The sequence below is a fragment of the Schistocerca piceifrons genome, chromosome X (genome assembly GCF_021461385.2).
Source record: "Schistocerca piceifrons isolate TAMUIC-IGC-003096 chromosome X, iqSchPice1.1, whole genome shotgun sequence".
In the NCBI taxonomy this organism is placed as follows: domain Eukaryota; kingdom Metazoa; phylum Arthropoda; class Insecta; order Orthoptera; family Acrididae; genus Schistocerca; species Schistocerca piceifrons.
The window spans coordinates 72,561,454-72,587,088 of NC_060149.1; the positions used below are offsets into that span (position 1 = coordinate 72,561,454).

General features: G+C 33.6%; 1 protein-coding gene across 1 annotated transcript in view; it reads right to left on the reverse strand.

The window, feature by feature from the left end:
• The window catches only part of LOC124722180 (dynein axonemal heavy chain 5), an 843,802-nt gene that overhangs the window by 514,416 nt on the left and 303,751 nt on the right, over positions 1 to 25,635 (reverse strand). Inside the window, exons 25-26 of the mRNA XM_047247380.1 lie at positions 6,974 to 7,209; positions 2,444 to 2,725 (exon numbers count right to left, since the gene is read on the reverse strand). Of these exons, the coding sequence (XP_047103336.1) occupies positions 2,444 to 2,725; positions 6,974 to 7,209 (518 nt within the window). The remainder of the gene's footprint in view (positions 1 to 2,443; positions 2,726 to 6,973; positions 7,210 to 25,635) is intronic.

Below are 25,635 nucleotides of genomic sequence, written 5' to 3' on the forward strand. Positions count from 1 at the left end.
TGACATCGCTCACTCTTTGCCCTTCCTCCAGAAGACTGTCCTGACGCTGTAGTAGCTCACATTCCCCCCAAACGTATCCATCCTCACTGTCCTCCCCTTCCTCCACAGGCCATACTCCTTCTCCGTGAATGCCACCAGCTCTCCTGTTCCTTCCTTCGGACTCATGACTGGGACACACTCCTCCATCCAACACCTGCAATTAGAAAGACGTGTTCGAAACATTCTGACAGCAAAGAAACCCCAGGACTCGCGCCATACATGCACACAACTAAACGCCACCATCCCTGTCAACTGCTCCAAGTACTGGTCTGCCCTCTTACTGGTAGCCATCCCACCCCAAATTATCCACTCCTCCATGACAACCACCCCTACCCTGACAACCTCAGTGAAGCTAACCGTTTTGCTTTCCACCTCTCTAAAGTCTTCTCCATACCAAATGACCCTCACTTTGATTACCCCCTCTTCGCCGATGTCCTCGACTGCACCAATAGCACTGTCATGCTGCTTGCTCCCAGATTTTGGTACTTGGACCAGTTACTACCTTCGGAATTGAACACTCCTATCACAGCACATGACATTATACTCATCCTCCGGTCCAAACACCACACCACCCCTGGCCATGATTGCATTACCTACCACCACCTCAAGGAAAGCCCTCTCTCCTTCCTCACCGTCTTTGCGACCCTGTACAACACCATCCTCTCCACTGTTCATTGGCTTCCAACCCAACCTGCAGAAGACTTCCCATATCCCATTGTTCCTTACACCCACTTCCTTCTGACACCTCCTCCTATCGTCCCACATGCCTCACCTTTGTGTTCAATAAGGTCTTTGAGTCCATCCTCTCTCAATGTATCCATCACCACCTAACTCAACACCACTTCCTCCCTTTTATCCAGTGTGGTTTCCAGCCCTCCTTCTCATCCGACGACTAGCTCCTTAACGTCACCCATCTCCTCTCCCTCTAACTTAATTTTTGTTTCTCTTGACCTCCAGATCCTATGACCATGTATGGCATTTTGGGTTCCTTTTCAAGCTCCAGACGTATGGCCTTCCTATCAACTTCATCCACCTCGCTACCTCCTTCCTCTTTCAACATCCTTCCTATGTCGCCATTCATACTTTCTACCCTACTGCATGGCTCTGAGCACTATGGGACTTAACATCTATGGTCATCAGTCCCCTAGAACTTAGAACTACTTAAACCTAACTAACCTAAGGACAGCACACAACACCCAGCCATCACGAGGCAGAGAAAATCCCTGACCCCGCCGGGAATCGAACCCGGGACCCCGGGCGTGGGAAGCGAGAACGCTACCGCACGACCACAAGATGCGGGCACCCTACTGCAGGTGTGCCCCAGGGCTTCACCCTTTCTCCTCTCCTATATCTCCTGTACAGCGCTGATATGCCAAAGATCCCCACCCATACATCTCCTTCAATATGTTGATGACACCACCTTCCTTGCCCTCTATCCCATCCTTCAACAGTCCTTCCAAACCCACCTAAACCAGTTTACCACTTGGTGCAACCAGTGGCTCCTTCGAAATAGTTTCTCCAAAACCCAGGCAATCATTATAGGATGTGCCACCCCCTCCTTCCGGCTCCATGATTTCTTCCTCACCATCTATGACTGCCCTATCCAACTTCCCCCACCTTGAAATACCTTGGCCTCACCACTGACCATCATCTCACCTGAACTCGCAATCTACTTACCATCCAATGAAAAGGCCACAGTAGACTCTGCCTCCTGAAACTCCTGTCTGGTAGGACATGGAGATTGATCCCTTCCACCATCCTTCATACCTACACATCCTTGATCCATCCCATCCTTTGTTATGCCAGTGTTGCCTGGGTCTCCACCCCTCCTATATTTTATAATGCCCTCAAAATCCTTGAACGCCATGTGCTCTGCCTCGCTTCCTGTATCCATCTCCCATCCCCCACGAGGATCCTCTATGACCTCATCCCCTTCCCACGTCTCCTCCTTTTCCTTGCACACATCTGTATCCTCTACACCAACTGCCATCTCTACGCCCCTCACCTCCTGGTGTCTCCCCTCCTTTCCACTCTCCACCTGCTGCCACAGCTTTACTGATGTGTTCCACTCTCTCTCCATCTCCACCCCTTACCTCCTCTCCCAAGGGAACTTCCAATGTCTCCCTGTCCCAGATGATGCGCATTGCCACGATATTTATCCTTCCTTCCAACTCTGACCCGCCTCCTCCCCTCTCCTCCTGCCTTGGGCTCCCTCTCCTTCCCCTCCCCCTTCTGCTGTTTCCTCCCTCCCCCCTCACCCTGTCCCCCAGTCCTTGCGCTTGATCACCTCAGTTTGCGACAAATTACAACGTGCGTTAGTGACTTCGGCTTTGGAGGTAGATATAATAAAATGTCTGTAGTTGTACAAGGAGTCGATCAGTAGCACAGAAAGTGGTCGTGAAACCTGGAAGAGTATGAGGCGGTCTGAGGCCTCGCGGGGCGTGAGGCCGGGCATCATGGGCCCGCTGGTGCGGTACTCGTGGCAGTACTCGATGTTGTCTTGGCGGAAGCGCTCCAGGTTGGCGCGCAGGTCCTCCTGGAAGTGCGGCTGCATGGCGAGCAACAGCACGTGCACGTCTAGCGCGCGCGTCTGCAGCCGCTGCCACGTGTAGCGCAGGTTGTCCACCTGCTCCAGGTCCTCGCGCGCCACCGGCAGCTCGTAGCGCGTCACCACGTTGAACGCCTCCTGTCACATCCAACAGTTACATTACAAGCTGTAACGACGTGTACATTCAGAATACGCGTCTGCAGTGACACGTGTAGCGAAGCTTGTCCATCTGCTCTAGGTCGCGGCAACATTACAACGTACAAGTGCTAACACAGGACGTATTTGGAGCACACTGACACGCGATACCTCACGTACATAACGACAAGTCACATTTGTCTATAATATAATTTACAGAGAATTTTGGCCTTCTGCAAGACACGTTTTCTTATTTTCGTTCCACTCATACATGGTTCCGCTATTTATATGGTACCTTCAGTGAATTTTATTAATCCATCTGTAAATTACTGTACATATGATATCTTGTGAATCTTCGTATGAAATTCTGCTTGAAAGCAATTTTGTAGGCAAAGGAACGATAATCAGACGTTAATCTTACTCTAGTACACGTATAAAGAGTGTTTCAGCTAAACTGTCGACGTCAAATGTTTCTAAAACCGTTTAAGAAATAGTAATTCTATTTTCACCCAGATGAACAGTGAGAACTTCTTCATTACAGCATGTATAGTCTCTGTTGACAGATACATTAATTACAAAGACATCAGTACAATTTTCGTTTTTTGAGGTGGAAATAAAGAAATTTGTGTATTGCAGCTCTAAAAGAGGCTAAATCAATGGCGTTTCACTCTTCAAAATACGATTATTAGCTTCGGAGAAATTACAATATTTACAACTCGGGATTTATCTGTTTTGAGTAGGAAATCATTTACTGTCTTATGCGGAAGCTCATGATTGAATACGGAATAAGAAAATACGTTACATCGGATATGAAGGAAGCACAGTGTGGCACCGCTGCGATACCAGCATAAAAGGAAAGGGTAACAGAGGAAATGTAGTTTCCTTATGCCTTGGCCGATCACGTGTGCCAAGTACAGGGTAGTCTGAAAAAAATGTATTTAATAAGCCAACAGAAAGTAGGTGTGCTATTTATTTATGGAGAACGCAGTAGGAAAGCTAATAGAACAACTGAGTTATACACATAAAGATATCACGGTAGTCGGTGTTCAGAAGGTATGACAATTCAGGGAATGTGGAAAGAATGCTTATCGCAAGGGCGTTGGAATATTTCGCAGAGGGTAACGAGCAGGCTTGCAACGAACAGAGTGAACGAAATAGATTTTCTGAGAGCCGTTGGTCATAATTAACATTTTAGCTCCAGAGAATGTGTAAGTGGCTCTGGAAGAAGCCAGCCCAGCGTTGTTCGCATTTTGCTCTTGATAGGACATGAAGGCGTTATCCGATTGCAAGACTGTTAAGGTTTCCTGGTCGCTTGTTAACAAATTGTCTGTTGGCTTCTGTCTCGGGTTCTTCGGCCGACGTTTGTTGATAAATTTCTGACGTTTCTCCAGTACGAGTGGCTGCCATTGTGAAATCTTCACCCTCCATTGTCAAGCTCGCGACCACACATTATATGTACCTGGCAATTACATTCGGGAGTTTACCGAATACCACGAACATGCGGAGAAGTCTGTGATGGAATGACTGGACGAGAAATCAACGAGATTTCTGAGACCAATCACCTTGTGAAATTCGCCGACAAGGAAATTTTTACTGTTGAGAAAAACTATTACACCTGCTTGTTCACGGAAGTTATAGATATACACAATCATTACAATAGCTTCGACAAGAAAGAAGAAAGAGTCAAGGTGAACAGGTCCTGGATTCCTGTGTTGCAGTGAACAATCGCTTCAGGTATTGTTGTTGTAGTCTTCAGTCCTGAGACTGGTTTGATACAGCCCTCCATGCTACTCTATCCTATGCAAGCTTCTTCATCTCCCAGTACCTACTGTAACCTACATCCTTCGGAATCTGCTTAGTGTATTCATCTCTTGGTCTCCCTCTACGATTTTTACCCTCCACGTTGTCCTCCAACACTAAATTGGTGATCTCTTGATGCCTCAGAACATGTCCTACCAACCGATCACTTCTTCTAGTCAAGCTGTGCCACAAATTTCTCTTCTCCCCAATTCTATTCAATATCTCCTCATTAGTTATGTGATCTACCCATTTAATCTTCAGTATTCTTCTGTAGCACCGCATTTCGAAAGCTTCTGTTCTCTTCTTGTCCAAAGTATTTATCGTCCATGTTTCACTTCCATACATGGTTACACTCCATACAAATACTTTCAGAAACGACTTCCTGACACTTAAATCTATATTCGATGTAAATAAATTTCTCTTCTTCAGGAACGCTTTCCTTGCCATTGCCAGTTTAAATTTTATATCCTCTCTATTTCGACCATCATCAGTTATTTTGCTCCCCAAATAGCAAAATTCCTTTACTACATTAAGTGTCTTATTTCCTAATCTAATTCCCTCAGCATCACCGATTTAATTCGACTACATTCCATTATCCTAGTTTTGCTTTTGTTGATGTTCATCTTATATCCTCCTTTCAAGACACTGTCCATTCCGTTCAACTGCTCTTCCACGTCTTTTACTGTCTGACATAATTACAATGTCATCGGCCAACCTCAACGTTTTTATTTCTTCTCCATGGATTTTGATACCTACTCCGAATTTTTCTTTTGTTTCCTTTTCTGCATGCTCAATATACAGATTGAATAACATCGGGGAGAGGCTACTACCCTGTCTCACTCCCTTCCCAACCACTGCTTCCCTTTCATGTCCCTCGACTTTTATGACTGCCATCTGGATTCTGTACAAATTGTAAATAGCCTTTCGCTCCCTGTATTTTACCCCTGCTACCTTCAGAATTTGAAAAAGAGTATTCCAGTTAACACTGTCAAAAGCTTTCTCTAAGTTTACAAATGCTAGAAACGTAGGTTTGCCTTTCCTTAATCTATTTTCTAAGATAAGTCGTAGGGGCAGTATTGCCTCACGTGTTCCAATATTTCCACGGAATCCAAACTGATCTTCCACGAGGACGGCTTCTACCAGTTTTTCCATTCGTATGTAAAGAATTCGCGTTAGTATTTTGCAGCCGTGACTTATGAAACTGATAGTTCGGTAATTTTCACATCTGTCAACACCTACTTTCCTTGGGATTGGAATTATTATATTCTTCTTGAAGTCTGAGTGTATTTCAGCTGTCTCATACATCTTGGTCACCAGATGGTAGAATTTTGTCAGGGCTGGCTCTCGTAAGGCTGTCAGTAGTTCTAATGGAATGTTGTCTACTCCAGGGGTCTTGTTTCAGGTAGCAAGCGGAAATCCGAAGCGGAAATGACCACGGAAAGCTCTTGGACGTTGGCACGCCAGGTATATATAACTTGCGGCTGTAAGATCCACTCAAGTGTACCACCAGCAGTTGAGGATGAGTCTTTGACAATGCCGGCGATTCGTGCTGACGAAACGTCAGAAAAATTATTCAACAAACGTCGGCTGGAGAACCCGAGACAGAAGCCAACAGGCAATTTGTCATTATCAGTTTGCATGCACGTTCGCATGATTTGACGTTATTGGACTTCTTTATCTGGTAAAAATTCAAAGATGAACTCTATATACAAGTTCCGACGACCTAAGAGGATTTAAAACATGGCATAGTTGCAGACTGGGCTGGTGTCTGTTATTTTGTTGACGATCCACATTCTATTCGAGTACTAAAACAGCGATTAGTGTTGGTCATTGCTACCATAGTATTTTGTTGTTCATAAATGCAATAATTACCGAATCACAGAAAACTTTTAACACTATTTTATCCATGAAACGCAGGAGAGATAAATATATTATAGCAAAAGATTGTTTCTGTAATAAGCGCCAGAGCAGTACGGAGATGTTGAACATACTCTAGTGGCAGACGCTGCAAGTGACGTGTTGTGCAACACAGAATGGTTTGTTATTGAAATTACGAGAGAGTACGATCCGAGGAGAGTCAGGCAACATATTACTTCCTCCAATATGCGCGTCCCGAAATATTCATAAAAAGAAAACCACTGACTTTACAGCTATTCCGGAGATTTATTGGCAATCAGTCTTTCCACGCGCCGTTTGCGAAAGGAACGGTGAAGGTGGGATCAGTTAGTGGTACCAAAAGTACGTCCAACCCCACACTATAAGGCGGCTTGTGGGTTATAGTTGTCATTAGAAATGGGTTTTGTCTAGATACTGGTTGCAAGTCGAAACATTATCTAATTCCTTGTTCTAGAATTTCTTAATGGAAATTGGAAATATTGTGTGCCTTCGAAGGGAATGACTGCAGTATTCGGCGAGAAATGTAAATTTGGCTGAACAGCCTTGGTGGACTACCTCAATGGGTTCGATGCGGAGCTCCATGTCGACCTCCTGCTCACGTATCTTGCGCAGCGTGTCCATGACGAGCCTCACGTCATCCAGGTCTCGGATGGGCCTCTCAAGCTTCCGCTCCATCTCGCTGATCACTGCGTACACGTAGTCCATCTCCCGCCGGTATTTCTTCTTTAGCGCCTGTCCGATGCGGTAGGTGCATGCCCGCACCTCAGTCAGTAGACCAAATTTTAGTTTCTCTGTAAGGGCGAGAAAAGTATTTGAAATACAAAACCAACGATGAAAATACAAATAATGGTGACATATTGTACAGTCTTAATTCCTGTTAACAAAATTGCGTCACAATTACTAGCATCGGATGAAATGAGATCAATGCGGCCTCCACGTTACAGAGAGAGCTCACTGGGCAGTTGTACAACTACATCTTACACCCAGGTTACGAAAGTCGTGGGATAGTGATATGCACATATACAGATGGCAGTATTATCGTGTACACAAGCAACACTGAGTGAAATAACCGCAGAAATCAATGTGGGACGTACGGCGAACGTATCCGTTCGGAAAAAGCGGCGAAATGTGGCGTTAATGGTCTACAGCAGCAGACGAACGACGCGAATGCCTTTCTAACAGCACAACATCGCCTGCAGCGCCTATCGTGTGATCGAGACCGTATCGATTTGACCCTATGCGACTGGAAAAACGTGGTCTGGTCCCAATTTCAGTTAGTAACAGCTAACGGTAGAGTTAAAGTGGGGCGCAGACCCCACAAAGCAGTGGATCCAAGCTGTCAACAAGGCACTGTGCAAGCTGGTGGTGCCTCCGTAGTGCTGTGGGCTGTGTTTACATGGAATGGGCTGGGTCCTGTGGTCCAATCGAACCAGTCATTGACTGGAAATGGTTGTGTTCGGCTACTTGAAGACGATTTGCAACCATTCATGGACCTCATGATCCCAAACAACGATGGAATTTTTATGGATGAGAATGCGCCATGTCACCAGGCCACAATTGTTCGTGATTGGCTTGAAGACTGGAAGACGGATTGCCATGGATCCTACGACAATTTTTTGGAAGAGTATCTCTTATTTCAATTCCAGCTTGGATACGATCAGTCCATCTAAGAACAGAATCTCCAAAACTTGAGCTCCAAGTGGAAATTACAATTACTTCTTTTTCCCACATTATTTCTTTGTAATTTTTTAAAAAATCCACTGAATAATTGTTAACAGAAAAAGTACTTCTTCTTTTTACTTTTTATTTTACCATCATTAAAAATATGTTCTTCCATAGTTAATTCATTCGACAGAGATGAAGTTAATCAAATAAGAACTAATAAAGAAATAAATGGATGTTCTATTCCAGACAGAATATTGTTTCCATTTTTAATTGTCATAATGTCAAACAGTTTTGCCAAATAACTATCGACAAATTTTTTATTAGATTTTCCATCATAGACTGGATAATCTGTTCCATCGGTTACAATGATAATGGAATTCATATAAAGTTGTGAATGATCAGGTTAAGTTCATCTGCCTCCAATGTTAAGATTAATTTCTATTTCTTTGTTTTGAATATTTAAATTATTCTTAGCTTTTCATTGACAGGAAAAGAGTGATATTGGTAACATTGATTCTTACTCATTTATAAAGGAAAATGTTTACTAAGACATTTTTAAAATAACTGTAACTGTTGATCCATTGAACTCAATCAAATCGTTATTTTCACCGGTTATAGTTATTTCTAAATTGTGAATAGTGTCAAAAATTGGAGTATCTACAGGATAATTTGGGTCATAAATTATTGATCCTCCTAATTCAGCATTTGATTTAACTGAAGAAATAACATTAGTTGCTCAGTGAAAATGATCAGCATGTTTAAGAAACATTCCATAGGCTAGATAAAAATTTATATTTACTGATTTGAATGGTATTATTTTTGGTAAACTACTACCAACGGTTTTCGGTTTGGGTTCAATAATTTTAGCATTACAATTAAAAATTTGTCCAGTAATATCTTCTTTATCCATAAATAATTTAATGTAACTTTCTATACTAACACTATTTAAAATTTTATCTTCTTTAATGTGTATGTTAGGTTTTTGAATGAATAAATTTTTGGAAGTTTTTGAAACTGTATTGACTGATGGGAACTATTATTTTCTGGAGAAATATTTGGTGTTAAAAAACTGAATAAAAAGCAATTAATGTAAATTTCTATAAAGGACTAATACAGGAAAAGTTAATCTTTTTTAAGAACTGATGATTTACCACTCAGTTGGAAAACAGCTCATTTATTATTAACAAAATTTATGTAAACAAATGATGGACTGGGAACTGAAAAGAAAAATCCCAGAGAAGAAACCGAAAAAAAACACAGTCAGCCTTAACCAAATGCTATTCAGTGTTCAGTAATGGGACTCAGTGGTTGTGGAAAATGACATTAGTTATCAGTAATTACATTCTAGCTCCAGGATGGTTCAATTGGGATAAAATTAACCATTTGTATATTTATTCTACAAAATTAGATCAACCATAACATTAAAAAAATTATGGGAAGTGTGAAAAAATTGAAGATAAAATTAATAAAAAACGCTGCTTTTATTGTAAATAGTGAAGAAATTCTTCAGTTAGATGAATGTGAGGATAATTCAGTTGTTATACATGACAATATCATCCTTGAAAATCAGGATGTAGTTAGAGAATCTTTCCTGAAGGTAAACATAAATGAATAAGTTGTTTTTAACTCAAACATATTGAAAAATATCAAAATTATTGGTTACAGGTAATCTTAATTTTTAAAATATTTTCATACAAGATGACATGAATTTATATCATATGTATTATGAGTTTCTTGGAGTTGACTTTAAATTTGACGATTTTAAGGAAATGTGTAGTAAATGTTGAAAAACAATGAATTTGGTTTTACTACACTAGAAAGGACAAAAAAATTAGTAATGGTAAATACAAAGAAAATATTAAGAAATTTTTGAAAACATAAATGTTGAACATAAACATTGAATATTAACATCGAACATAAATGTTGAACATAAATGTTGAACATAAATATTGAACTGAAAAAACATAATTGATTATTGTTTTTTATCCTTAATAGATGTTTACAAAATGTGACAGACATTTATAAAAAAGCTAAACGATATAGAAAAGGAAAAGAAAAATTAAAAGACGAGTTTGAAAAATGGAAAACAAATGAAGAAAAGGATGCGAAAAATTTAAAAAAGAAGATCAACCAGCTATCGATGCTATCGAACAAGTTAAACAAGGATTCAAAGGATTACATGATAATGTGATAAAATCGACTGAAGAAAACAGAGAAGTTTAAAAACAAGTGTTTCTAATCATCAACATTACTTTGAAGAATTTAATCATATTCCACTAATTAAACAGCATGATAGTTCACAACCTGACTATAAGCTAAGCAAATCAGAAATACAGTGTTTGCTAAGGAATTATAACGAAGATATTATAGATAGTAAAAAGTTAAAAAATGAAGAAGAATCATGGAATATTGAAAAAATATTAGTTTCAGAATGTTAGAGTTTATCAACAATAGTGAAGATACAGTTTTTGGATTAACATGTGTCAATAGATTTATGAATATTGGAAAATTACCAGTAAAATCTCATGTGTTAGACAAAAGTCGTAAAAACATAACATTTTTGTAGAGGAAATAAAGATTTGGGAAAAATGACAAAGCTGATAAAAACTTCAATTCTTTGCAAACAAAAGAATGTATTCTGAAGTTGCTTCCTTTGGTGTAAAACTGGCAGCAACAGGTGTTAGAGGAATAATGTATGGAAAAACGATATTAGGAGTGGCTATTGAAACTGATGATAAATGATGGCATTTATAAAATTCTTTAATAATCTATGTAAGTGAATAACTTTAGTATTGATTATACTTTCATCCAAGTGGTAAAAGTAAAGCAAAGCCAGTATTAGTTAAATTAAATAATGAACAGTTAAATACTATCGATAATTTTTCAACTGATGCTCATTAAAGGAAGAGAGATAAGAAAACTGGTGAATATTTACTTATTACGTTAGTTATTTCTGTAGTGGAAAAAAACTGATGAAAATCTAATGGAAAAGGAAGAAGGTTCTGGGATAACAAAATATGAAGGAAGATTTTTACCAATTTTACTGGTGATATTTTTCTCTTGTTTCATGTATTCATAATAATCAGATAATTAATAAAGAATTATATGAGCAAAAAGACATGATTTAATGATGGAAAAGAAAGGAACAGGAATGAGAAAGGTGAAAAATTATGAAGAAATAATTAAAAAGTACAGCAATCCTTTACATAATTTTTAAATAGAAGAATTAGTTGAACAATTAAAAATTACTGTATTCATGACTCACAAATTACAAAATAATCAAAGAAATCTTGAATGTGAAATAGTTTAACTTAGATACTTCCAACCAAATTGGTATACACCAGATAACTCGAAAAATCGAAATTTGTTTTTGATTCGTTTGGTGGTGATACTCCAAAAGAATTAAAAATTATTTAGGATAAAATTACTTATATCAATGTTGAAAAAATACTGGATTTAACGAATTTATTTGTAGACATTTACATTTATTTGTCTCAAAATTACTATCAAATGGTTAGAACTTTAAAGAAATTTTAAATATAATAAAGGGACATTTTTTAGAAATAAGACAAATGTTTTTTTTTCTTTAGGAACAGCGGCGAAATATATGTCTGGTAACGACATGATTGTTTAAGTTGATACAGCTGCTAATAAAAAGTAATCTTTATTTACAACAGTCTATTTCAGCTTAATCGCCATTTTCAAGTATCTGCAATTACAATTTTGGTGAGAAGAGGTATGAGTTAAATACTCTCAAAAATTGAATCATAACTTAAAATAGAAGAAATATTTATTGAACTGGGTAATGTTAACGAAAAAATAAACAATTTTAATTAAGATTTAGAAATTGAACCAACAAATTTCGTAATGATTTAAAAACATAAAACAGCAACCTAACTTTAAAACAGATGTACAAAATTTAACTATTCAATGTCATAAAGAATTAGAAAATGTAACTAAGAAATTTCATAATGAATTAAGTTGGATTCTTAATTCGTCTAAAAGCTACATTTAGTTTGGTTACTAAAAGAATAGTAAATGTAGAAGATCCAATTGATAAAACAGATGTTGTTAATAAACAGTATTTACAAAAAGAATTTAAAAAATCTTGTTACAAAACCACAATCCATAAGTATTATAACATAATTCAGGAAATACCTCAATAAGAACGATTTAAAATCTCATTACAATGTATGAATATTCGAGTATTTCAATATAATTAAATAGTTATGTGAAAAAAAAAATTCTAGTGAAAAAATCAATTAATTAATAAAAATAATCTAACTAATTACTATACAAAAAAGGAAAAGCTTTGTCATATTATTTCTCAAAGCTAGATTTAGCACTGTGCATAAGTCAAATATGTAATTTTTGAAATAAAATCTGTGAAATAAATTATTTGGATTTCGCTTATAAATGTAAGTGAAATAAAATTTTTAATTTTGAATACGATTTTAAACTTAAGAATAACATTGTTACTGCCAAAAATGTAGGTTAATTGTCATTTAATGATTTCGATATTTCAGTAAGGAATGATAAATTGTAGAGAACAAATGGAAGACATTATTCGTTGTTACTTAACAAATCAAATGTCTTAGATGTAAGATTAAATGATTCTATAAAAACTGTCACCATACATTTAAAAATAATTTTCTTTGGTGAATTGTTATCAAAATCAAATAAAAATGATGGATAGTTCGATAATTATTAAATTTTTTATCTATATAGATGGACAATTGTTCGATCCTTCACGATTATCACATCTACAATAAGAAGTATAAAAATTTATTGAAGCATATAATCCTCATAGAGTAACAACTAAAAATGGAAGACAAAGAATTAAAGGTCTTTGTTCAATTTGTAAAACTAAAAAGAGTAAATTCATTAAAAAAAATTTCAGTGATGAGATGAAGACTGTTAATACGTACATTGAAACGTATTAAGTCCTAAAGGACATATTTGAGAAGAAGTTATATAAGCTGGTGGGAAAAATATACAAAAGAAGAAATATAATTTTTCTTGTAATTCATGATTTATGGCAGTCTGATCCAGTTGAAATGGATACAGCTAATTTGTAAGGAATATTAAAGATAAACAAAAGATATATTATAAGACCTTCTTTAGTGTTATATTTAAGTTTGATATATGAACAATTTAAAAAGGAATATAATAAAATTTATTATTTTTTTTATTTATGGATGGAAAGTACATAGAAAGTGATTTGTTCATTGTGCGAACAAGAAAAACAAAATAATAAGAAATTATAAATAATGAAAAAGTTTGCCCTTAGCAGTGGATTGTAATGGCTGTATAAAGAAACGAAAATGATATATAGAAAGAAACTGTAATTTATAAGAAAAAAAAGAACTAGAATCATAAAACACACATCAGTTCAGTATTTAAAAAGGAACTTAAAAAGTTACTAATAATATTCAAAATTGACATCATAGTTCAGAAAAATGCGCCAATTATTAAAAACATTAATAAAAATTTATCAAAAATTGGATGTTTCTTTGGATAACTTGGGTCTAAAATATACTTAAGAAATACCAAAAATTAATTTATAATGAAATAGTAGTAATAATTCATTAGATATCGAATTAATTTTTAATTTTGTTAGTTTCATAACTCATTTTGGTTAATCTTTCCTACAGCTATTGAATTCATTTAAGAAATCATCCTCTGGGTAATCAATACAAGAACTGTTTAATTTATTATTTATTTCATTCTCTGGATAAACTGTACCACATATCTTTCATTCCCTTAAGAAATCATCATCCTTTATTCCATTTCCTGTATAATGTTCTCTGCAATTCAGTTAAGAAATCTTCATTACTATCATTCATGGTTGTTCCTTATCTTTTGTTTGGATTTAATACCTTTATTTCATAATGGCCATATGGTAAAGTATTTATTCCAACTAGTATTATAGACCTTTTATCATTGTCAGATTTCAAACAAGATTATTACACTCAGTGGTATTTAGTATATGTTTATGAGATCTAATTAAATTAATTTTTCTTCATTTTTTAAATTTCATGTTTAAAAGTTATTTGTAATCATTGAAGGTGGTTTCATTTTTCCAATGGATTTCTTAACTCCTTTAGATTTTTTATACTCTTGATTTGCTTTACAAAGCATATATTTCCGATCAGATACCAACGTGTTCTAACATAATTCTTTCATAATTTTCATCTTTAATTTTTCGTGAACCCTTCTTGTTCACTTGTGGAGGTCTATATATATTATTTTTTGAATAATCTCTAGTGAAATATTTGTTTCCTTTCAATTTTATGCCATTATAAAAAATCTTCAGTTCTGAAACTGAAGAACCAAAAAAAAGGAACACCTTCCTAAGAACATGTAGGACCCCCACAAGCATGCAGAAGAGTGGCAAGATGACATGGCATGGACTTGACTAGTGCCTGAAGTAGGACTGGAGGAAAATGACACCACAAATCCTGCAGGACTGTCCATAAATCCGTAAGAGTAAAAGGGGGTAGAGATCCCTTCTGAATACCATGTTGCAAGGCATACTAGACAAGCTCCATAACGTTTATGCCTGGCTAGTTTGGTCGCCATCGGAAGTGTTTAAGCTCAGAATCCACTATTTAGCAATTATGGACGTGTGGGGTGTTGCATTATCCTGCCAAGTCTGTCAGAATGTAAAATGGAGATGAATGCATTCAGGTGATCAGTCAGGATGCTTACGAATGTGTCATCTGGCAGATTGGTATCTAGACATGTCAAGGGTCCCCTATCACTCCAATAGAACGTGACCCACACCATTACAGAACTTCCCCCAGTTTGAACATCCTCTGCTGACATGCAGGGTCCATGGATTCATGAGGTTGTTTCCATACCTGTATACATCCATCTGCTAGATACAGTTTGATGTGAGACTCGTCTGGCTGGGCAATATGTTTCCAATCTTGTGTTGGTACTGAGGGGCCCCAATGAAGTGTAAAGCTTTGTGTTGTGCAACCATCACGGGTACACAAGTGGGTCTTTATCTCTGAAAGCCCATATCAATGATGTTTTGTTGAATAGTTGCCATGCTGACACTTGTTGATATGCCAGCATTGAAATCAGCAGCAATTACACAGTAGCACTGTACTTCTGTCATGTTGAACGATTCTCTTCAGTCGTTGTTGGTCCTGTTCTTGCAGGATATTTTTCCAGCCACAGTGATGTAGATTTAATGTTTTACTGGATTCCTCACTTTCACAGAACACTCTTGAAATGTTCATGTGGAAAAATTCCCACATCATTGCAACCATGGAGATGCTGTGTCCCATCATGGGTGGTAAATGGTCATGAAAATCATGAAATTTTCTAGGATATTCTAAATCAGCTTCTAAAAGATAACCATATTTATTATCATCTGATATTTCAAGTATTTTTCTGGAATTGAAATATTTTGACCCTCACCAACTTACATTTTTAAATGGTAAAAATTGACTCATAGACCAACTGTATAAAATACTGTATTTGTGTCCAAATATGTAATATAATATTATTGTGTTTTCTGGAATAAAATTATTCATATATTTTTATTAGATGAGCCATTTATTTTAATCCTATAAGAATTCCTCGCCGAATTCTCTTTCAATTAAGAAAATCATGTGATAATTGTTTGATAAATTTAATTCAATTTCTCTCATTTTTAACTTAGACTCCCAAGGTAAACCAGGTGCAGAAAAATATGAAGATGGATCAAGTTAATGAGTTTTAACACAATTATAACTAAAATTTTCAGAAATATCCACCAATAATAAAACATCAGATTTATTATATACTCCTTATTCTTGTACATTTTTAATATTAAATATTTTCTTGCAGTAATTCTGCCTGATTATACTCTTTCATCAGAAATATTGAACTGATTAAGCCTTGAATAAAAACTTTCTTCATTAGGTAATTAAATTTCTTTTAATTTTACTTCAGGATCCATATACTCATAAAGATAACCTCCTTCTTTAATTATGAAATGTAATTGTTCACCTTTAAAATTGTTTTGATGTTTCTTTAATCATTTCGTTTTAAAGATACAATGCCATAAATTCAATGGTATTCAAACCTTCATATATTTAACTGAAAGAAATATATTTTTGTTCATTATTTGTAATGGGGCTAATAACTTAATATCTATTGCAAATTCATTAATAAACAAATGAACATCGAAATTTTTAAATTATAAATATAAACAGGTAAAATGAAGGATTTTTATAATTAATATTATGTTGTATATAATATTCATGAACACTTCCTCAGTATTTTCCTGTTAAGTGAGAACGAGCTCTTGCTTTTATTTCAAGTTTAATAAGTTTTTCGTCACACATAAAATGTTTTGCAATTTTTTTTAAATTTATTTATCTTCTTTAGTCATTATCATTGGTACAATTCTTTCTAACGCTTTTTAATTTCTCTAGATACTTGTTTTAGCAAGTGTCAGTTTTTCTACGTAATCTTTACTAGTATACGTTAGATGTAGTTTTTAATTGCTGTTAAGAATATTTAACATAATAATGAAATTGAGAATAGTATATGTCTTTGGCTTTTAGTGTTATAAGCTTTTTCAGGATTTGGTTAACTAGTGTTAACATCTGTTAATATGCATTCTAAATGAGCATAAATTACATAAGGCAATTACAATGAATGATGTTTCAGATTTAATTATGACACTTTTTGTAGCGATATTTATATTTAGTGTTTCATGGACTTTAAAAAGTTTTTATTATTTGCTAACTTCTTGTTTAATTCTTAAGCATCTATCACAAGGATTAATTTTTGATATATTACTAAGCCTAGGATGCATGGTGCCGAAAACACACACGAATGCATATGCAGGGCCTCCAACGCCCTGACCTAATTTAAAATTTTCCTCTTTTCATATAATCATTCTTTGGAGTTAAATTTATTTCTGTCACATTTATTGTCATATTGAAAGATTCCTAAGATACAGTAACAGGATCTAGTGGGCCTGATTAACATTTTATTCATTTTTTTAAAAAAAACTCCAAGAATGAATTTTTATAAGTTACATCCATTTACATATAATATATACAAATAATTTAATTCACTTATAAGTTGCAGTTTACATTTTATAACATTTATTACAACCAATTTCTTCAATTAAAACATACTCATTATTCACAATATTATGTATGTAGGCAATATTTTGACAAAAAGTTATTATTCATTGTTCAGACGAAATTGCATATTTCTTAGTTTTCAACATGTGACAAACAAGATGCACAAAGAACGCCACTATGTTCCTTACAAATGTTGGTTTTACACTTAATGCACGTCATAGCACTTTTCCTGTGTTTATTATATGGACAATAATTGCATCTTCTTCTTTTTCCTGAAACAGGTAGTTGGTTCGGCAATATGACATCTTTTTGAACACCACATCTTTGCATGGCATCAACGATTTTCTTTGGACGATTAGGGATCTGAATACGAAGTTCCATTAGTGGTCTTACCATTTCCTCTGCTAAATCTCTTTTATCACTTCTTCCACTATGGTATGTATGATGTTAGGCAGAAAATAAGATTTCACTGTTCATTGCTGCGACGTGCAGCATATTCATCCATAATGCAAATGGCCATCTTCTTGTTTGTCTCTTGCAAGTGTAATAACGAATTTTCTGGTCCATTTGATCTACCCCACCCTTCGTAGAGTTATAGAACTTAATTATATCTGGTTTCTTTTCTGCATGAGTTTCATCAACGTTTCTGTCGTGATGCGCTATGCTAATGAGAACTACAGACCTTTTCTTTTATGGAACATAGCTCACCATTGTAATGTCACCTCTAAATGCAAACAAAGAGGAATAAATCGCTCTTGAGGCAGATGGTTCCATCTCATTAGGAATTTCTGGTTTATTTTGTTTGGTTGTTCCCACTACCGTAATTTGCATCTGAAGCATCTCTTCTGCCAGCTGCAAACTAGTAAAGAAGTTGGCAACAGTAATATTTTTTGATGATCCTTCAATGCTTTTAGCAAGGTCTTTCACCACATTCAATCCGAGATTTTTCTGAATAGGTTAATGGCGCTTCCTCCCCGTGTAAACGATTCTGTCTAAAGCATATGCAGATGTAGCATCACATAACCAAAATATTATTATGCCATACTTGGCTGGTTTAGAGGGCATATACTGGGTGAAGCTGCATCTTCCACGGAATGGGACTAGCTTTTCGTCAACTGTGAGCGAATTATTGGGAATCATTCTATTTCTACACTTGTCAAGAAATGGTTTTCATACACAGCGAACAGCTGCAAGTTTGTCATCTGCAGATCGAGCTTTACGGGTACGCCTGTCATCAAATCTAATCATCCTCCGTATATCCTCGAATCTGTTTACTGACATGGTGGCCTTATATGTAGGATTAGCCTTTTCATCCAAGATTAATTCTCTAATAGGGACATCCCAACTCTTCTCAACACCAGAAAGCAGTAAAAGACCAAGAAAACCCTCAATTTCAGCAAGCGAAACGTTTTTCCACGTTTTAGCACGTAAAGAAGCCACTCTTCTCCCTTCAATATTTGTGCAGTTGATGATTTCTTCTAGTATTTCCTTGGAGATGAAATAGTCCCAGGCATCCTTAGGTTTACAGGTTTTCAAACCACAGGCTGGACCAGGTGCCTTCTTTACGATCTTATGGACAGGCGTACGAAAAGTTGCAGGAGGATCTAATTTCCAAATCGTTCCATTCCGACTAATGTATGTGTGGTCTTCTATACCTTTTTGTGGTGGTTCTTCATTTTCAGACTCTGATGAAATAATATTATCGGAAGGACTGTCATCTGTCGCAATATTCACATCTGCAGGTTCATTGGCTGATTCTTCACTACTTGCATCTTCAAAAATATTTCCTTCCTCGCAAGAATCATCTTCTTCAAACCACTGAGCCACAACTTTTCAAAATTAGCTACATTTGCATGTACTGACTTTCTTGCATTGCGTGTCGAAGCCATAGCAAAAGGCGTGTCTCTCGAACAGCAGCCTGTGCAGCACTAAACAAGTCATACTCGTAACAATATGGGTCTTGCAGGAACAAATAAACTACAGTAACAATGAGGCTGACAAGAGCAGCACAGGATAACAATCCTATGCAATAATGAAACATTTCATAGCAAAAAGATCAATAATACACCGACATCGCCAATATGTGAAAGTAGTGTGTATTATTTTTTAGTTATACTATTATTACTACAGCTACTGCTACTGTTGGCACTCTTTTTGCTGGAAATACCACTACAGTTATTGTTGAATTAATAACTGCTCCCAGACAAATTTTGAAGGCAATATAGGCTAAAGAACATTTATAAATGTGTCAGGCCTTCTGAAGCCCTGCTTATGCATTCACAGTGTATGGGTAAACATATTGAATTATACAAAAAACTTAAAAAGGTATCTCGTTCAGACTTGATAGGAGGAATGTCACAGTGTTAGTGAAAGAGTACTGGAAAGCAGTTTGAAATCAAACAAAATATTACTGAACTTTTTTAAAAATGAAGACATACAAGGGCCTCGGAGGCCCTGTATATGCATCCTAGCGTTAATTATGTTATAATCAATTAATTCAGATAATTCCTTTATCCAAAAACATTGTGTATTATTTTCATCATGGATTAAATAAAAAGGTTTTTCTTGTTTTTTTGTTTGGTGAATTTGGTAGGCAATACTGATTTCATCATGAGTATAAAAATCAACGGAAATATTTGATTTTTAATTTAGGAATGTCTGTTAATTGAAAAGGAATATAAATTTTTCCCTCTTCAAAAATTCATATATTTCAAGACCAATATTTTTATATGTGCTAAATCTGTCTGCATTATGATCTTGTGGATATAGAGCTGATTTTATTGAAAAAAGAAAAATTTTTGATTGTTGTTTTTAATATTAATTACAGCTGTTTTGTTTCAATTACTTCAGGTAAATCTATGGATAATATTGAATTGTGTTTACTGACAACTAATTCTAAATTTTTTATAAAAAATAAATACCAACCATATTTTTTGCTTTGATTTTTTTGCATGTCTGTTGTAGCTCTTTGAAAATAAGCCTATAAATCTATTGTTCTTAATAAATTTCGATTAAAGTTAAATTCTGGTATTTCTTCTTGTACCTTAAATCTACAATAATACTTCTTCTTAAATTCAATCAATCTCCTTTGTGATAAAATTTCTTTAATTTACTGGTTACTTCTAAACTTTTTTGACTAAAAATTATTGTCACTTTCCAGTTTTATTGGTGTTGATAATTCAAAAGTTATAATTCTAGCTGCAATGCAGACGTTTTTCCTCTTAATTTGTTTATTCCTTATAAAATTCGTAATCATCAAACGTAAAAACGTATAACCTAAAAAATTCTTCTCGTAATTTTTTTGTTTAATTTCTCGATATTTCTCCAATAGAAGGCCTCATGTAATTCTATTTTTCCTTCCACTATCGTTATTATTAATGCTGGTTTGGGATTTTCGGTTAATTTTTTTTATTACCCTCTGATTTTCCAACAAGTTAGACTAATTCTTGTTTATTAATCTGACTATAATTCTTTAAATTCCTCGATTTAGAAATTTTTTAAATGTCATTTAAAGTTCTATTTTTCACTTCATTATCGTTGTTGTTAATATTATTTTTTGATTTTTTAATAATTTGGTTAATACTTGTTTATTAAGTTTAGAAATTTTTTTATTTTTAATTTTATAGATTTCATGGAGTTCTTTTATTGTTGTATTATCAACTTCATTATCGTTATTGTTGATATTAACCTTGGGATTTTGATTAAGCTCAAGTAATTGTTCTTTAACAAGTTCAGAATTATTTTTTTTGTTTCGCAAATTTCTTGAAGTTCTTTTGCAGTATTATACCACAAAATAATGTTATTATAATTACTAGTAAGTGTCAAATTAAATTCTAAATAACTTTCCAGTTTATTTGTTTTCTAAAAATTATTTATGTCTTGTAATCTGAGATTCTCTTTTAAAGAGTTTATTTTCTTATTTATATACTTATATTATCTAAGGGCTTTTTATTTTTTAAGACACAGTTGAACTGTACTTGTCAGTTTCTTTAATTTTTAATAATGGAAATTTTAGATCTTTATTTTATAAAAGGTTTGAGATTGTTATTAAATTTTTGTTTATATAAAAGGAAAATACTGCAGGTACTTATAAGCCATTAATGTGTAAGACAAACAAATCCGGTGTATTTTGTATAAATAAAACACTATTATGGATGATAATAATGGGAATCTGTTAAATGAACTTACTGTTACAGTAAAGGTTGTACAAAAGGACTTACTAAATAAACAGAATTGGAAGTAAATACATTTGGCATTATTTCAGAAGTTGAAAACTTGACAGCTAGATGTGGACAAGGGATTCACTAATTTTTAACAATAAGTTTAAATTTATTCTTCTTGATTGTTATACTAAATTATATCTATGAACAAAAATTAGTTAGAAAAAATGGTTAATTTGAAAGTTTCTACCATGGTAAATTGAACTTAATCATCATTTAATTCATGAACATGATTTTGAAGAAATTTAATTTTTTCTCTTTTTAAGTATTAATCAAATAAATCTATTTGATTAAATATTGATTATTTACTTTCTCTTATCCCTGATGTTTTTGTTGTGGTTAGTAAAATTTTTATATATAAATATATAACACAATAAGAACAATAAAATTAACACCTAGATTTTTATCTGTCTTTATTTATTTAATGGCAAAGTAGTTATATGCTCTTCACTGATTAATGATGAAAATGTGAATTATTTATATAATGTAAATGACAAACAAGTTTATATTGTTTATGAATACTTTAAATACAGGTGCATATTACTTACTTTGGTAGTTAAATTTTATTTCTGTGTTTGGATTACTGCTTAAGTTTCAAAAAACATGATCTAGAAAATATTAATTTTAGCTGAAAAGTGCATGCAGATAAATATTAAATTTTAATCTATAGCCTTACTCCATTAAATATCAATTTAAACCAATTGGGTTTCAAAATAACTGCAGTCTAGACATTACAGTTGTTTATACTGAAAGAGGCTAAATGTTGTACTTTCGTTGAAAACTGTGGCTGGATCTGCAAGTTATATCTACTCTTCTCATAAGAAAATCTCCTCAAATTGCACTGTCCATGTGGTCACACATTGCCATCCATAAAAATGGCAAGATGCATACTGAAAAGGAGTATAGTGCCATGATAATGCTTACCAGTGATTGTATGATGTTCAAAGATTTGAAGGGTAACATTATGCCTCTGGACATGATATCACTGAAACAACGATTATTTGGGTACTTCGTTTTTTTTTCACTGTAGTTTAACCTGACTGATGAACCTCCTCAAAATAACAGGTTTCTGAAATAAGTGATTTTCAGTTTTTTACTCCTATTATTTCTTGTAATAAACTTAGAAATCGAACAATGTTTGAAAATATTGTAATCCTTCGATTTCGAGGTACATAAAATCAAAATATTAAATTAAATCAGAAAATAAAAAAGTTCAGTCCATCCACTGCTCACTGCCTTTCTCAAAATGGGATAAGTGTTTGAAAGCTACAAAAAACCAACTGCAAACTGCTATTGTTTCCAAGAATTTTGGAACTCTGCTTAAAAATCATATTGTAATCAGGGCTCATACAACTTACAGAGCATTATGAATAGTCAGTCATAAAGGGTGAAACTGACACTGAAAATCTGTCTTTTTCGTGTTCTATTTTTGCTGTGGACAATGAATGATTTGATATTAAATTTATAATTTAGTACTGTTACAATAATTTTCTTCCTATTTTATTATTTAATATATAAGGCAGACAAACGTTAAATTGTTGAACACAAATGAATCATTGTACTTCTTTGGTACATCACTGTGTAAAATATTTCCTGACTGGGGTTGGTGCTATTCTGACAAAGAACAGATGTCCGATAAAGACTGTGAGAAACTACAATTTCACCAGAAGGGTAAGTCTTTCATACTGGATGTATCAACATACTCTAATAGGCCTATACATATGGTACTGGTATATTAATGTTGCAGCAGTGCTTTACTGGTGTTGATGCCATGTGATTGTTCTTTGTTTCTGTTGGCATTGTTATTAAAATAGTTCTGACAACTGCACCTGCTCTGTATATAAATGCAATATTTCAAAATGATGCAAACGTTATAAAGAAGAATTACTCATGTTCCTAAATGATTAAATTAAAAACGAAAAATGTAGCATTGGTCCTATATATTTGGGAGTTTTTAGAGACTTATTAGTAAGAAATAAAAACACCTGTTGCAACTGACACTGTATAAGTACCGAAAAAAGCGGTTATTCATAACTAAATTATTTGTATTGGTTTAAGCTGATGGTTTTTCCCATTCCTACATCAGCCACCAAAACGATCATTTTAGTGATGTTGCTGGGTGCATTATGTGTTCTCTCCTCCAGCCAATGATAGTTCTGGAAAATTTTATATATTTCAATATGAAAATCGTATTTTCTGAATTCAGTTATTTGCTAAGCGTTAATGCTTAACAAAATAACTTTGTCTGTTAAAAATTAATTTTCGTAAATTTATTCTTTAAACCAAATTATTACTATTAAAAAATAAAAATGTTTGGTTGAGAAAAAAATAATATTTTAACAAAATAAATCTATTAGATAAAAATTTTATATTTAATTATATAAATAAATTAAAAGTATTCAATGATTTTATGAAATTCTTTAATTTTTGAATAATTGAATTGTTTAGTTTTTTAATTCCTTAGTGTTTAATGATTTATATACTCTGTATTTTTGTATTTTTAATTTTTGATTTTCGAGTTTGTTAATTTTTAATTTTTTAATTTTAATTTTTTAAACTTTTTATTTTTAATTTATTAAAATTCTAATTCCTTCATTTAACATTTTTATATTTTGCCACAATTTTGTTTTTATATACTTAATTCACATATATCTGTATTTTTTATTTTTAATATTTTTATTCATAAAACATTAATAAACAATTTTTTCAATAAATGAAAACAAAATAAGCACATACTACCAAATTTATTAATTATGATACTTGCACAATTTTTGTGAAGCAAATGAACTGAAAGGCTACTCGAAATAAGATCAACCTCATGTCAGATTTTTTACTGAAAATTATTTCAGGAACAACTTGAAGCATAGAATATTAAAAAGATTTTGAGAAATTTGTAACAGCAAAAATACCAAGAAATTTAGTAAATTACATAAGCAACAATGATTTAATCTCACTGACATTCTTTAGAATAATATTAATAATATCGATAAGGGTGGGATATAGAACTTTAGAATAATATTAATAATATCGATAAGGGTGGGATATAGAACTTTATGAGAACTTCAAGAAATGTTAGAAAAAATATTGAAAATCATATGAATATAATTGATAATTACATATATGGATTGGATAATAAAACTATAAACGAACTTAGAGAACTTTGTAATTAAAGAAGTATTGAAATACTATTCTAAACTTAATAAACAACAATCAAGCAATATTACTGAAACAATGATTCCTTATGATAATATTGGTGATATTAATAACAACAATGAAACGAATGATAATTATTTTCAAAAGCTACCATTTATCAATAAACTAAGAAAAAGCCTTCCATAATTATTTCCCTATGTATAATTTTATAAATTACAGTTTAAAGAATTTAATATTAGAAAAGTACATTGTAGAGAAAAGTTTTCAAATTTGGAATACTAACTTTCGATATTAATGATATTATAAATATTTTAGAAATACAATTTTGTAATGAATTTAAACAGCAACTGTTAAAAAATTTGTAATTATATAAATACACAGAAGAAAAATTAATGTTAATATGATATTTTATTGTAGTTTTTAAGGAGCAAGGTGAACAATGACAATTCAATTCTAAAAGAAATAACGAAGTTTTTTCATAAGGAAAGACTTAAATGATTATTTCCAAAAATTAACCAATAAATTATTGACAGAAATGGAAGGATTATGAGGAAAAAATGAGATTGGGCTTTAATCGACACATTCTGAAATTTGGTCCCTTACATATCGATTTACCACTAGAAATAAAAAAAATCCTCTAATTAATGTTAAGAGTTAAGATCAGATATTTTTTTATAAAAGGGAAAATGTGTGTTATATCTAGTAACAGCGCATGTAGATAGAACAGTCATAGTAGAAATTGGCGAAATTTTTGAGGAAGAAAAAATTAAGTTACTGAAGAATTTACAGGGCATGGAGAATTTGAAAAAATCGAATATTTAACTCAGTGTTCTTGTTTAAGATGAAAAACGCATTATATACACCCTTTACCACACAAAACAAATTATGAAAAGCAAGTTAAGGAACAAAGTGAAGTAAAAATACGCCTATAGACTGTAAAAGGAGGAACATAAAATTTGAAAATTATAAAAATTCATTAACAGTAGATTTGTAGTTTGTGCTGATTTCGAATGTCTATTGAAAAATATTATTACTTGTCAGTCAAATCTTGATAAAACATCAAAATCTTTTAGGAATTGCTTTT